The 13,587-nt window shown below is 46.0% G+C and overlaps 1 protein-coding gene across 1 annotated transcript in view; it reads right to left on the bottom strand.

Annotated features, from left to right (window-relative positions):
* Positions 1-13,587, bottom strand: part of MTREX (Mtr4 exosome RNA helicase) — a 95,402-nt gene that overhangs the window by 50,988 nt on the left and 30,827 nt on the right. Inside the window, exons 9-12 of the mRNA XM_044276229.1 lie at positions 2,679-2,777; positions 2,465-2,567; positions 1,452-1,583; positions 1,218-1,297 (exon numbers count right to left, since the gene is read on the bottom strand). Of these exons, the coding sequence (XP_044132164.1) occupies positions 1,218-1,297; positions 1,452-1,583; positions 2,465-2,567; positions 2,679-2,777 (414 nt within the window). The remainder of the gene's footprint in view (positions 1-1,217; positions 1,298-1,451; positions 1,584-2,464; positions 2,568-2,678; positions 2,778-13,587) is intronic.

A 13,587-nucleotide genomic window follows, 5' to 3' on the forward strand; every position in this document is an offset into this window, starting at 1 on the left:
TCATCAGGTGAAATGATCTTTCATGCAGCACATTAAAGGGGTTCTCCGGGCCTTTAATACTTATCGTCAGGATAGATCATTAATATCAGATCAACAGGGGTCGAACACCCGATCAGCTGTACATAGGGAAGGCGCGTCTCCAGTCTCTCTTCCTGCTCACAGCTGCTTTGCCATAGCCAGCAGCGGTGAGCAGGAAGAGACATGGGAGGCGGAACGTGCGCCATCTCCTCATACAGCTGATCAGCGGGCTCCCGGATCCCCGCCGATCTGATACTGATGACCTATCCTAAGGACAGGTCATCAATATAGGGGAGCCTGGCGAACCTCTTTAAATCATCGTTTCATTCTGTGTGAACAACGATCTGCTGGCCAGAGACAATGAATTTGAATGAGAACAAGTGATGGCAGCAGCTATTTCTGGTTCATATACAGTTGAGGAGATTGCTGCGTATAAATGCTGCTCTCACCTGCACTAAGGAGCAGACAATTATCTGGAAGGAATGGTCCCCTCGAGATAACTGCCTGCTCCATCAGCACATGTAAATGCATTTTAAATAGTGTCAAAGGGGGTTATAGATTTGGAAGTAAGAGGAGGGCAAGTTCATGGACTGAATGGAAGTAAATAAAAAGACCTCATGCTTCCTTATATTTTAACAGGGAATATGGATGCGAGTTTGTCTTAAAGGGATCAGGGGGTGTCCGACCCCTGGAACCACCACAATCACCTGTTTGAAGGTGCTGCCACCTCTTCAATCACCTACTCAGCAAAGTGCGGTGCTTAGTATTGCCTCTCAATCTCATTCACTGGAATCTGACTGATGGACATGATGTCACAGGCTAGATCGCTAACCCGAACACCACGACCCCTTCCCACAGCTGACTAGTGGGGGTGCTAAGAGTTGGACCTCCATTGATCAGATAATGACCTATCCTGAGAATATGTCATCACTGGAAAACTGCTTTAATGAAGCTACCTCTCTAATTGTGCGGCAAGAGCTGCGTGCATACTTAGTGAAGGGGCCTCAGAGAACCATCAATGGATGTTCCGATGCTCTCCTGCATGCACTTGCTCAGTTTTAGGGGCTGCAGGGGTGCCCTCGTTCTCGTGATCGGTAGGACCCCCTCCAACCTAATAGTTATCCCCTATACTGTGGAACAACTGGAATAACCCTTTAAGCATTAGGTAGATTTATTACTTTAAAACCTGGAGAACTGACCTGTGGGAGCTTCTTATCCTCATCAGACAAGCAATCTATGGCGTTATTGAAAACTTCCTCCACCATCTTTTTCTCATCATCTAGAGGGAAGAAAGGACATACAATCTGATCAATTTGATCATCTCTACCTTTCATGCAGTCACACAACAAACACCACAACACATTGGCCAGAGGAACGTGCAAGACACAGTCAAGCCCTGACCACAAATGAGTATGAGCGAGACCAGACCGTACCAGAGTTGAAGTCCAGCTTAGACATCTGAAGGGCGTAAGCCTCACAGTCTTTCTTGCTGAAGCTGAAAATAATGACCGGCTGGAAGTTGCGCTCCATGATCATCTTCACAATCTTGAACACATTAGAGGGACCTGGAATCAGAAAGCAGATTGGATATACATGTGGTGGAGGAATATGCTGCCTCTAGCAAGATAACAGAATAGGAATTCAAAAATGTTATGTGTCTGTTGCACAATACACTTCTACTGTGCTGAGAGATTTTCAGTAAGTTATCTCCTATTCATTTGTTTCTTGGTTACCATCTATGGGAAAGCTAGGTGACAACTATGGAAGCTGTAGTCACCCGGCTCTCCAAGTGACAGATGTAACCAAGTATTTACAGGTGATTTTTATTTATTTATTTTTAATATGGTCACTGATTTTAAAGAGGTTGTGCAAGAATGGGGTGGTTTTGGCAAACCCAGCCACTTTACCGGACCTGTGAAGGCAGATGCTTCCTTACCACTCCTTTTCCTCCAGGCCTGCGATGCTCCGCTAGGCTCACTTGCTGACAATATCCGTCTTGACATCATCACAACCAATCACTGGCTGCGGTGGAGACCAGATCCGTGACCATTTGTCATGACTTAAGGGAAGCTGGTCACAGCCTCGGCCGGCAATTGGCTGCCGGGAGCGTCAAACCGGATGTGTTCAGTAAGGTAGCCCAAAGGAGAATTGCAGCCCTAGAGGAGAGGGAGCGGGGGGCCCAGCAACGGGAAGGTAGTAAGCTTCCCTTTACAGGTCTGGTAAAGTTGGGGACAAAACAACTTCCATTCTTGCACAACGCTTTATGGGTTAACAACAGAGGGAGCACTCCATGCAAAAAAATACCAAGTGCACTTCATCAAGATCCTAACAGCTGCCACTACATATGTGAGAGGGCTTTATGTAAAGGACTGGGCACCAAGGAGTTAAAAGGCTAGTCAAACGCCGAATACAACGGGTAATATATAAGAAATTGTGACATCTGTACCTTTAGTTCCTCCTTTTCGGCCTTTTTGATCCCCCTTAGACAGCTCCCCGGCGTCGCGTAGAACCTGCATGGCTGTGTTAAAATTGTCTTCCCTGAAGTCACCCTTTCAAAAAGCGATAAAAACATTGTGTAGCCGTGCAATATAAGGCTGCGCCAAAGCGGCAAATGTTTTAATTCCCAAGCGTGTGACTGTATAGTGAAGTGCACAACTCACATTTTCATCGACAACAAGATGCAGTCCGTCCCCGCCGGCTGGGAAGATGTAATGCTGTAATGGGGTAGGCCGGTAGTCCGTGTAGATGACATGGCAAGGCTGGGGGGGGGAGCAAAAAGATTTTAGAACTTTGACATAAAAAATTAAGGGTGAATTCACATCAGCGTTTCAACAATCAGTTTAAATGGGATTAAAACGGAAAATAACAGAATAGCTAAAATAGAGTAGAATAGACCAAAACAACGGAAACCAGACGCAATGTTGTTTTCAGTTATATCCAACTCTATTAGGACGGATTAAAAAAGAAGGTCTTTAAAACGTTCTATTTGGCTTTCCGCTTTAGCAATTCTGTTATTTTCCATTTTAAATCCATATGAACGGAATGCTATAAAAAGGAAAGCGAAGATTTAGTATGAATTCCCCCTAATGCCAGCCAACACTAAAAATTATACATTAAATCAGTAGCAATAAATAAGAACATTTGCTTTTATATTTCCTACTTATTTAGATAGTTTCCATTCCTAGTAGATAACCTATATGAAGAACAAGAGATGCAAAAAGTCTGAAAAACAGTCTATGTGCATTCAGCAGGAGGTATGAGCGCCATCTATTGGGCTTCTACGCCTGTAGCAGCCTATACACTAAGTGACCAAAGGAATGCGCGCCATCTATTGGGCTCACACGCCTGTAGCAGCCTATACAACTAAGTGACCAAAGGATTGAGCGCCATCTATTGGGCTCACACGCCTGTAGCAGCCTATACAACTAAGTGACCAAAGGATTGAGCGCCATCTATTGGGCTCACACGCCTGTAGCAGCCTCTATACACTAAGTGACCAAAGGATTGAGCGCCATCTATTGGGCTCACACGCCTGTAGCAGCCTATACACCAGGCCAGATTTATCATGACTGACAGCTCACTCCACTTTCACATATGGCTAAAGTCAGTTTTAGCCAAGTCAGATTTATGATCGGCCCTTTAAGACTGTAATAAATGTGGTTTGACGTAGCAGTTTATCCGTCAGTAAGCAGCTTTACAAAAGTCGCACATCTTTACGGAAAAGTCGCATGCTCTTTTAAAAAGTCTCATAAGATAAGCATGGTCCTCACTGGAGTGAAATTGCGCAATTTTTTGCGACTTTTTAAATAGTCTCAATAGTAAATCTGTCTAGAGATTAATTTACAAAAGAAAACACGCCCACTTTCAGAAAACTGGCGAGCATAGTGCAGAGCAGAAAAAAATCGCAGTTTTAGTGATTGCGCAAAAATGTGCGACTTTTTCACTCCATTATTCTGACTTGAGCTAATGATAAATCTGGCCCTAAGTGACCAAAGGATTGAGCGCCATCTATTGGGCTCACACGCCTGTAGCAGCCTATACAACTAAAAACACCCAGTGACAGAAGGTAATAGGAAGAATGAGCGCCCTCTATTGGGCTCACACGTCTGCAGCCGCCTATACACTAAGTGACCAAAGGTAATAGGAAGAATGAGCGCCAACTATTGGACTCACACGTCTGCAGCAGCTTACACAACTAAAACACCCTGTGACTAAAGGTTGTTGGAGGAATGAGCGCCCTCTATTGGGATCACATCTGTAGCAGCCTATACACTAAGTAACCAAACGTAATAGGAGAAATGAGCGCCATCTATTGGGCTTCTACGCCTGTAGCAGCCTATACACTAAGTGACCAAAGGAATGCGCGCCATCTATTGGGCTCACACGCCTGTAGCAGCCTCTATACACTAAGTGACCAAAGGATTGAGCGCCATCTATTGGGCTTCTACGCCTGTAGCAGCCTATACACTAAGTGACCAAAGGATTGAGCGCCATCTATTGGGCTCACACGTCTGCAGCAGCCTCTATACACTAAGTGACCAAAGGATTGAGCGCCATCTATTGGGCTCACACGTCTGCAGCAGCCTCTATACACTAAGTGACCAAAGGATTGAGCGCCATCTATTGGGCTCACACGCCTGTAGCAGCCTCTATACACTAAGTGACCAAAGGATTGAGCGCCATCTATTGGGCTTCTACGCCTGTAGCAGCCTATACACTAAGTGACCAAAGGATTGAGCGCCATCTATTGGGCTCACACGTCTGCAGCAGCCTATACACTAAGTGACCAAAGGATTGAGCGCCATCTATTGGGCTCACACGCCTGTAGCAGCCTATACACTAAGTGACCAAAGGATTGAGCGCCATCTATTGGGCTTCTACGCCTGTAGCAGCCTATACACTAAGTGACCAAAGGATTGAGCGCCATCTATTGGGCTCACACGTCTGCAGCAGCCTATACACTAAGTGACCAAAGGATTGAGCGCCATCTATTGGGCTCACACGTCTGCAGCAGCCTATACACTAGTGACTAAGTGACCAAAGGTAATAGGAGAAATGAGCGCCATCTATTGGACTCACATCTGTAGCAGCCTATACACGAAGGGCTCATGCATACGAATGTATTTTTTTGGCGTCCGGAATGGTGAACCATTCACTTTAATGAGGCCGCAAAAACAACAGAAATGACTCCATGTGCATTCCGAGTCCATATGTCCACATAGCCATGCCACAAAAAATAAATTGATGTCAAACATGTCCTATTATTGTCCGCATTATGGACAAGGATAGGACTGTTCTGTTCTATTATGGACCGGACATTGTTCCGCAATATGTAGAACGCACGAACGCACCGATATCCACGTTTTGCAGATCCACAATTTACGGATGGCAAAACAGACAACAGTCGTGTGCATAACCCTTAGGCCCTTTCCGTCCGGATGCAATGAGCGTAGCGAATGCATAGCATCAGGACTGAATCCTGACCCATTCATTTCAATGGGTCTAAGTACATGAGCATCATTTGAACATGTTCTATAATGTGTTTTTAACACAGCTCTGGCACCACAGAAACAAATGCGGCTTACATGAAGAACAGACAGAAAAAATATGCACACAAAGTGAGTGGAATAGAAAAAGATTGATTGAACTTGTGTGCAGAACCATTGACTTTTCCCTAAACAGATCCTGACCAGACAACAGGAATGAACGAATCACGTCGGCAGTGGGCTCACACGCCTGTAGCAGCCTATACACCAATTGACCAAAGGTAATATGAGAAATGAGCGCCATCTATTGGGCTCACACGTCTGTAGCAGCCTATACACCAATTGACCAAAGGTAATATGAGAAATGAGCGCCATCTATTGGGCTCACACGCCTGTAGCAGCCTAAACACCAATTGACCAAAGGTATTAGGAGAAATGAGCGCCATCTATTGGGCTCACACCTCTGCAGCAGCCCTATACACCAAATTGACCAAAGGTAATAGGAGAAATGAGCGCCATCTATTGGAATAACGTATGTAGCAGCCTAAATACCAAGCGAAAAAAGTGAAAAGGGGAAACGAGCGCCATCTATTGGGATCACGTCTGTAGCAGCCAATACACCAAGTGACAAAAAGGAATGAGCGCCCTCTATTGGACTTGCATGTCTGCTGCGGCCTATATTTCAAGAAATACCAGTTGCTTACCGCCATCTGCTGGTTTTACATGACAAGACGACTGGAATAATAAGCACAACCTACCCTTCCTATCATTTTTGCGTTCAGAAAAAAAAAAAAAAAAAAAAAAAAAAGGATTAGAACATGTTAGATAATGATTGAACTTGTGTGCAGAACCAGTGATTTTTCCCTAAACAGATCCTGACACCATCCGTATCGTGTTAAAGAGCCCTATGTGACCAAGGACAACAGGAATGAACGACTCACGTCGGCAGCAGCCTAAACACCAATTGTTGACAAAAGGAATTAGGAGAAATGAGCGCCATTTATTGACATTAGCAACCTATACACCAAATGACAAAAGCAATGAGAAATGAGCGCCATCTATTGGGCTCACGCGTCTGCAGAAGGTAATACAGAAATTGGCCAAAGGTAATAGGAGGAATGAGCGTCATCTATTGGGCTTCTAAGCCTATACACCCGGTGACCAAATTTAATAGAAGAAATGAGCGCCTTCTATTGGGCTTTAATGCCTGTAGCAGCCTATACACTAACGCTGGGTTCACACCTGAGCGTTGTGAAACGAGCGCTCTGTATGCGCGATTGTACGGGCGTTTACAATCGCGCATACAGAGACAGGGGTGCACACATTGTCGCACGTTCCCGAATATCTATGTGCGGGAACGCGCGACAAACGCCCCAAAAAAAGCTCAAGCACTTGTTTGAGCGTCGGGCGTTTTACAGCGCGATCGTACGCGCTGTAAAACGCCCAGGTGAGAACCATTCCCATAGGGAATCATTGGTTCTTGCCTGTTGTGCGTTTTACAGCGCGTAGGAACGCGCTGTAAAACGCTCAGGTGTGAACCCAGCGTAAGGGTACTTTCACACTTGCGGCAGAGGATTCCGGCAATCCGGACTCAAACGAATGCATTTCTAAAATGAATCCGGATGCGGATCTGTCTCACAAATACATTGCAATAACGAATACGTCTTTCCGGTTGTCATCTGGAAAAACGGAACCGGTATTCCTTTTCTCCTCATTTTTAAAAGGTCTGCGCATGCACAGACCGCAAAACAGGATCCGTTTTGCCGAGACACTTGGGGCATTTCAATGGAAACTCTGGCAAGTGTACAGTATTTTTGGCAGGAGAGAAAACTGCAGCCGGCCAAAAAAATGTAAGAGGGACAGAACTGATGCATCCTGAACGGATTGCTCTCACACTAGCGGTAAAGTTTTCCGGTATTGAGTACCGTCAGAGGCTCAATACCGGAAAAAAAAAACGCTTCAGTTTTGTCCCAACGCATTCTGAATAGAAAGCAATCCGTTCAGTCCCTTTTACGGTATTTGGCCAGAGAAAATACCGCAGAATGCTGCAGTATTTTCTCCGGGCCAAAATTCTGGAACACTTGCTGGATTTCCATTGAAATGCATTAATGCCGGATCCAGTACCAAGTGTTTCAGAAAAACGGATCCGGTTTCCCGGTCTGCGCATGAACAGACCTTTAAATATGTAAAAATGATAAATACCTTATCTGTTTTTCTGGATGACACCGGAGAGACGGATCCGGTATTGCAATGCATTTGTCAGACGGATCCGCATCCGGAAACAAATGATATCCGTTTCCATACGGATTCTTCTAACGCTAGTGTGAGAGTACCCTAACCCTGGGTTCAGACCTGAGCGTTTTACAGCGAGTTCCTACGCGCTGTAAAACGCTCAACATGGAGAAACCAATGCTTCCCTATGGGAATGGTTCTCACCTGGGCGTTTTACAGCGCGTACGGTCGCGCTGTAAAACGCCCAACGCTCAAACAAGTTCTAGAGCTTTTTTTTGGGGCGTTTGTCGCGCGTTCCCGCACATAGATATTCGGGAACGCGCGACAATGTGTGCACGCCTGTCTCTGTATGCGCGATTGTAAACGCCCGTACAATCGCGCATACAGAGCGCTCAGGTCTGAACCCCCTGTAAGTGACCGAAGGTAATAGGAGGAATAAGCGCCATCTATTGGACTTGCACGCCTGATAGAGATATGGACTACATTCTTTCAATTCAGCTAAGAAAGCTCCCAGATATTTTAGCTCACAGAAAACACCTTATCTTCTCCAGAGCCCAAAGGTTCCACCCTACCGAAGAGAACATGCCTCCTTGCTGCGTCATATATGCTTTTCTGTTAGTACAGACTCCATTACAAGATAGCCGCTATAGCTAGATATTTACATACCAGAGTTAGGCCTCTTTCACACTTGTGTTGTCCGGATCCGGCGTGTACTCCACTTGCCGGAATTACACGCCGGATCCGGAAAAACGCAAGTGAACTGAAAGCATTTGAAGACGGATCCGTCTTCAAAATGCTTTCAGTGTTACTATGGCACCCAGGACGCTATTAAAGTCCTGGTTGCCATAGTAGGAGCGGGGAGCGGGGAGCAGCATACTTACAGTCCGCGCGGCTCCCGGGGCGCTCCAGATTGACGTCAGAGTGCCCCATGCGCATGGATGACGTGCCATGCGATCACATCATCCATGCGCGTGGGGCACCCCGACGTCACTCTGGAGCGCCCCGGGAGCCGCACGGATGGTAAGTATACTGCTCCCCCGCTCCCCACTACACTTTACCATGGCTGCCAGGACTTTAGCGTCCCGGCAGCATTGGCAACCACTCTAAAAAAGCTAAACGTCAGATCCAGCAATGCACCGAAACGACATTTAGCTTAAGGCCGGATCCGGATCAATGCCTTTCAATGGGCATTCATTCCGGATCCGGCAAGTCTTCAGGATTTTTGGTCGGAGCAAAAAGCGCAGCATGCTGCAGTATTTTCTCCGGCCAAAAAACTTTCCGTTCCGGAACTGAAGACATCCTGATGCATCCTGAATGGATTTCACTCCTTTCAGAATGCATGGGGATAATCCTGATCAGGATTCTTCCGGCATAGAGCCCCGACGGAACTCTATGCCGGAAGAAACGAACGCAAGTGTGAAAGAGCCCTAAGTCAAACAATACACACTGCACAGATGCCAAGTCTCATCTCTTTTCTTATTTTAATATTTCAGCCAATGTAACAATGCCACATGCCTCAGGGGGAATGCCTCTCTGATGTCTATATAAACTGCTGTACTTCCTGTAATAAACAAGAATTAGCTTTGACCCCAGTGTGTGTTAGTTATTTTCTTCCGTGCACGCAAAACCCTTGGGTTACTATTAATTTGGAGCAGTAGAGAAAACGTAAATCAGCCCCGATTGAGGGCATCTTTAACATGCCTGTAGAAGCCTATACATCAATTGACCAAAGGCAATAGGAGAAATGAGCGCCAAATTAACCAAAGATAATACATAGTACATAAGGCCGAAAAAAGACATTTGTCGATCCAGTTCGGCCTGTTATCCTGCAAGTTGATCCAGAGGAAGGCAAAAAAAGAAAATAACTGAGGTAGAAACCAATTTTCCCCACTTTAGGGGAATAAAAAAAAATTCCTTCCCGACTCCAATCAGAATAACTCCCTGGATCAACGACCCCTCTCTAGTAGCTATAGCCTGTAATATTATTACACTCCAGAAATACATCCAGGCCCCTGGTGAAATGAGCGCCATCTTTTGGGCTCACACGCCTGTAGCCGCCTATACATCAATTGACCAAAGGCAATAGGAGAAATGAGCGCCATCTATTGGGCTCACACGCCTGTAGCAGCCTAAACACCCAGTGACAAAAGTAATAATAAATGGGCGCCATCTATTGGGCTTCTATGTTTTTTTTCTCCAGCCTAAACACCAAGTTACTAAAAGGTAAATGGGGGAAATGAGCGCCATCTATTGGACTCACAGGTCTGTAGCAGCCTATATGGTGCCCAAAGACAAAAGGAGAAATGAGCAACATCTACTCGGCTCATATGTATGCAGCAGTCCATACACCGAGTGACAAAAGGTAATGGGAGAGATATGATCGCGATCTATTCCATTCATGTCTGCAGCAGCCTAAATACCAGGTGACAAAAGGCAACAGGAGAGATGAGCGCCATCTATTGGTATCACGTCTGTAGCAGCCAATACATCAAGTGACCATCAGAAAAGAGCGCCATCTATTGGACTCACAGGTCTGCAGCAGCCTAAATACCAAGTGACAAAAGTGAAAACGAGCGCCATCTATTGGGATCACGTCTGTAGCAGCCTAAACACCAAGTGACAAAAAGGAATGAGCGCCCTCTATTGGACTTGCATGTCTGCTGCGGCCTATAGTACAAGAAATACCAGTTGCTTACCGCCATCTGCTGGTTTCACATGACAAGACGACTGGAATAATTAGCACAACCTCCCAGCCTAGCGATCCTTTAACCCCTTCCTGTCATCTTTCACCTCATTCTATTTTTGCAAATCTGACCTGTCACTTTAGAATGTTTTAATTATCCAAGCCATTCAGACAAATTTTTTTCTTATTACAAATCGTACTTCATGTTAGTGGTACCTTTATTTAAAAAAAAAAATAAAAATAAAATCTGGAAAAAATTGGCTATTTTCTAAATTTGAAAATCTCTGCAATTCCTGTGGTGTCACCTGGAAAAACGGATCCAGTATTTTTTTTTTTTCTATTTTTTTTTTAAGGTCTGCGCATGCCGAATCGGGCATTAATACATTTCAATGGAAATTAATGCTGGATCCGGCATTCCAGCAAGTGTTCCAGAATTTTGTCTGGAAAAAAATACCGTAAAAGGGACGTAACGGAAGACATCCTGATGCATACTGAACGGATTGCTTTCTATTCAGAATGCATTAGGACAAAACTGAAGCGTTTTTTTTCCGGTATTGAGCCTCTAGGACGGAACTCAATACCGGAAAACTATCACGCTAGTGTGAAAGTACTCTTATTTTGCAAATGTCATATTTTTTAAAGGACGTTAGAAAGCCAAGAATTTTAGATGCAATTTTTCAAATTTCCAAGAAAATTTCCAAAACCGACTCTCACACGCAGCGCGATTCCTGCTATAGACTATTATGTGTAACTTGTCAGCAGCAAAATAGACCATAAACCGCCAGCAGTACCTTAAAGCTGGTAACATCAGGTTTCTAATGATGTTCTTGTGTAATATGTCCGAGACGCACAATTGCTGTAAAACAACTTTATTTCCCCTGCAGGTCGTATGCAAATTAGGTTCTCAAAGTCAAGGGGGCAGCGGCTTTCACACCTGAAGTCAAGCACACCGCGTCTCCTTCCCACCCCTTAGCATTTGATTGATGGCCTTTTGGATTCTTTCAGGCGTGATTCCATCCTGAGATTTCATGTATGCGCCATATGATTTTCTTTTCAGCGCCTGCGCACTGATCCCCGCTGTAGCGTACTTGGCTTCAGTGAGTCAATGCACAGGCGCAGACTCACATGGGTAAGCGCTTCGGAGAACACTACCCTGCATCAGCGTCAGTCACAGGATCAGGAGCTCCTGCGCATTGACTCACTGAACCTAGTACACTACAGCGGGGATCAATGAGCAGGCGCCGGAAAGTAGATAATATGGAGCATGCCCAATTTACTGCGCCTTTGTTTGTAATAGGGATCGACCGATAGTGATTTTTTAGAACAGATACCGATAATCTGGGAACTTTCAGGCAGATAGCCGATAATTTATACCGATATTCTGTGAATTTTCATTTTTGAAAAAAAAATAAAAAATCCTACACAAATCTGCTAAAAATGAATGTTAGTAGTTAACGTGTAGGTGTTTTTTTTTTTGGTAAATCCACCCTCACCCCTCGCCATCTGGTGCCCAGCGCCGCCTTCCTCAATCCTCCCGTCCCTCTGCCAGATCCGGCGCCTGCGCACTAGGCTCAGCCTGATGCGCCGCGGACTCCTTGCAGCGGCTTCGTTGAGCGAAGTGCGCATGCGCATCAGGCTGATCCTAGTGCGCAGGCGCCGGATCTGGCAGAGGGACAGGAGGATTGCGTAGGCGGCGCTGGGCACCAGACGGCGAGGGGTGCGGGCGAGCACCCTGGATTAACGTAAAACCCCTTGGTAGGTGAGTGACAGCTTATAAAAACCTGTTTTTTGGGCTAATAGAGCCACAAGCAGGTTTAATAAGGGCAGTTTAGGATTCATGTTATTAGTACGGACATGGCCATATGTTTAGCTTATAGGGCTCAAATCTCATGACAGAATCCCTTTAAATCAAAACCATATTTCAATGCACCGCCACGCTTCCTTATGCAGGGAGGTGGCTGGCTTGCGTTCCAGTCTTTGTGGTGTGAAATGACTAAGTTTAGCCCTCGTTCACACCAGGTGATTCTGTCCAGAATGCACACTATCGCGTCCGGCTCACTATGTTGTTCGGCAGGAGGGGGCGTTGACGATCCATTGAAGTGAATGGCACTGTAGCCACAGCCGATCGGATGCACGGGATCGCAAGGCACAATTATGCCTGAGGTCCGGTCACAATGCTGCTTTCAGCATTTTGTTTGGACTGGACCGCAGGCATAATGTGCCTTGTGATCCTGTGCAGCCAATCGCATTGCAGCCGTTGGGCATGGTTATGGTGCCAGACACTTCAACAGACCACTACGCCCCCTCCTGCCCCACAATATAGTTAGCCGGCCGCTGTGCGGTGCAGTGCATTCTGGACAGAATCAGGCAGGAACGCACTGCATGGTGTGAACGAGGCCTTAATGTGATCACAGCAATTAGTTTAGTGCACACTCCTGCTCTTAGCACATTACTACCCAAACTTCTAGGTGGTTTAGGAAAATTAGCTGCTGATGTGGCATGGAAAGGACCCCCCTCACCTTCCCAATTTGATTACACCTGGAGAAAAGGGGGTCCTCTGAGGGATGCTGGCAGAGTTGAGACATCCATCAATGCCCCTGACTCTGTCACTGCTCTTCCCCCTGAGCCGGAGACGTGACAGAACCTTTCATTGCTCCACCCCTCCAGCTCTGTCATTCCTTCTTCCCCACGCTGTCACTACACCACGCCCCCCCCCCCCCCCCGACTCTGTCACCGCGGCTGTGTCACTGGTCTACGCCCACTGCTAGTGTTGAGCGAACCCAGTGAAGTTCGGGACCGAACTTGACCCCGAACTTCACTTTATTATTTTCAGTTATAACATGGTTATAATGGAAAATACTATTAGCTTTTTCAGATCTGAGTTTTCACAATCGGGGTGATGGGGACGCTTGAAGTAAAAATATACCATCAGATTGGAGAAAACTCCTATCCGATGGAATAGTCTAAACCCGAGGCGCCGTGGATGGCAGCGCCGTTAGAGGTGCGTACCCATCATCATGGGAACACCTCGGGTTTAGCATATACCATCGGATCAGAGTTTTATCCAATCTGATGGTATATTTTAACTTCAAGCTTCCCCATCACCATGGGAATGCCTCTCCATGCCCAGCTCGTCGCCAATCCACTGCTCCGGTGAACAAAGTAATC

The sequence above is a fragment of the Bufo gargarizans genome, chromosome 1 (genome assembly GCF_014858855.1).
Source record: "Bufo gargarizans isolate SCDJY-AF-19 chromosome 1, ASM1485885v1, whole genome shotgun sequence".
Lineage (NCBI taxonomy): Eukaryota > Metazoa > Chordata > Amphibia > Anura > Bufonidae > Bufo > Bufo gargarizans.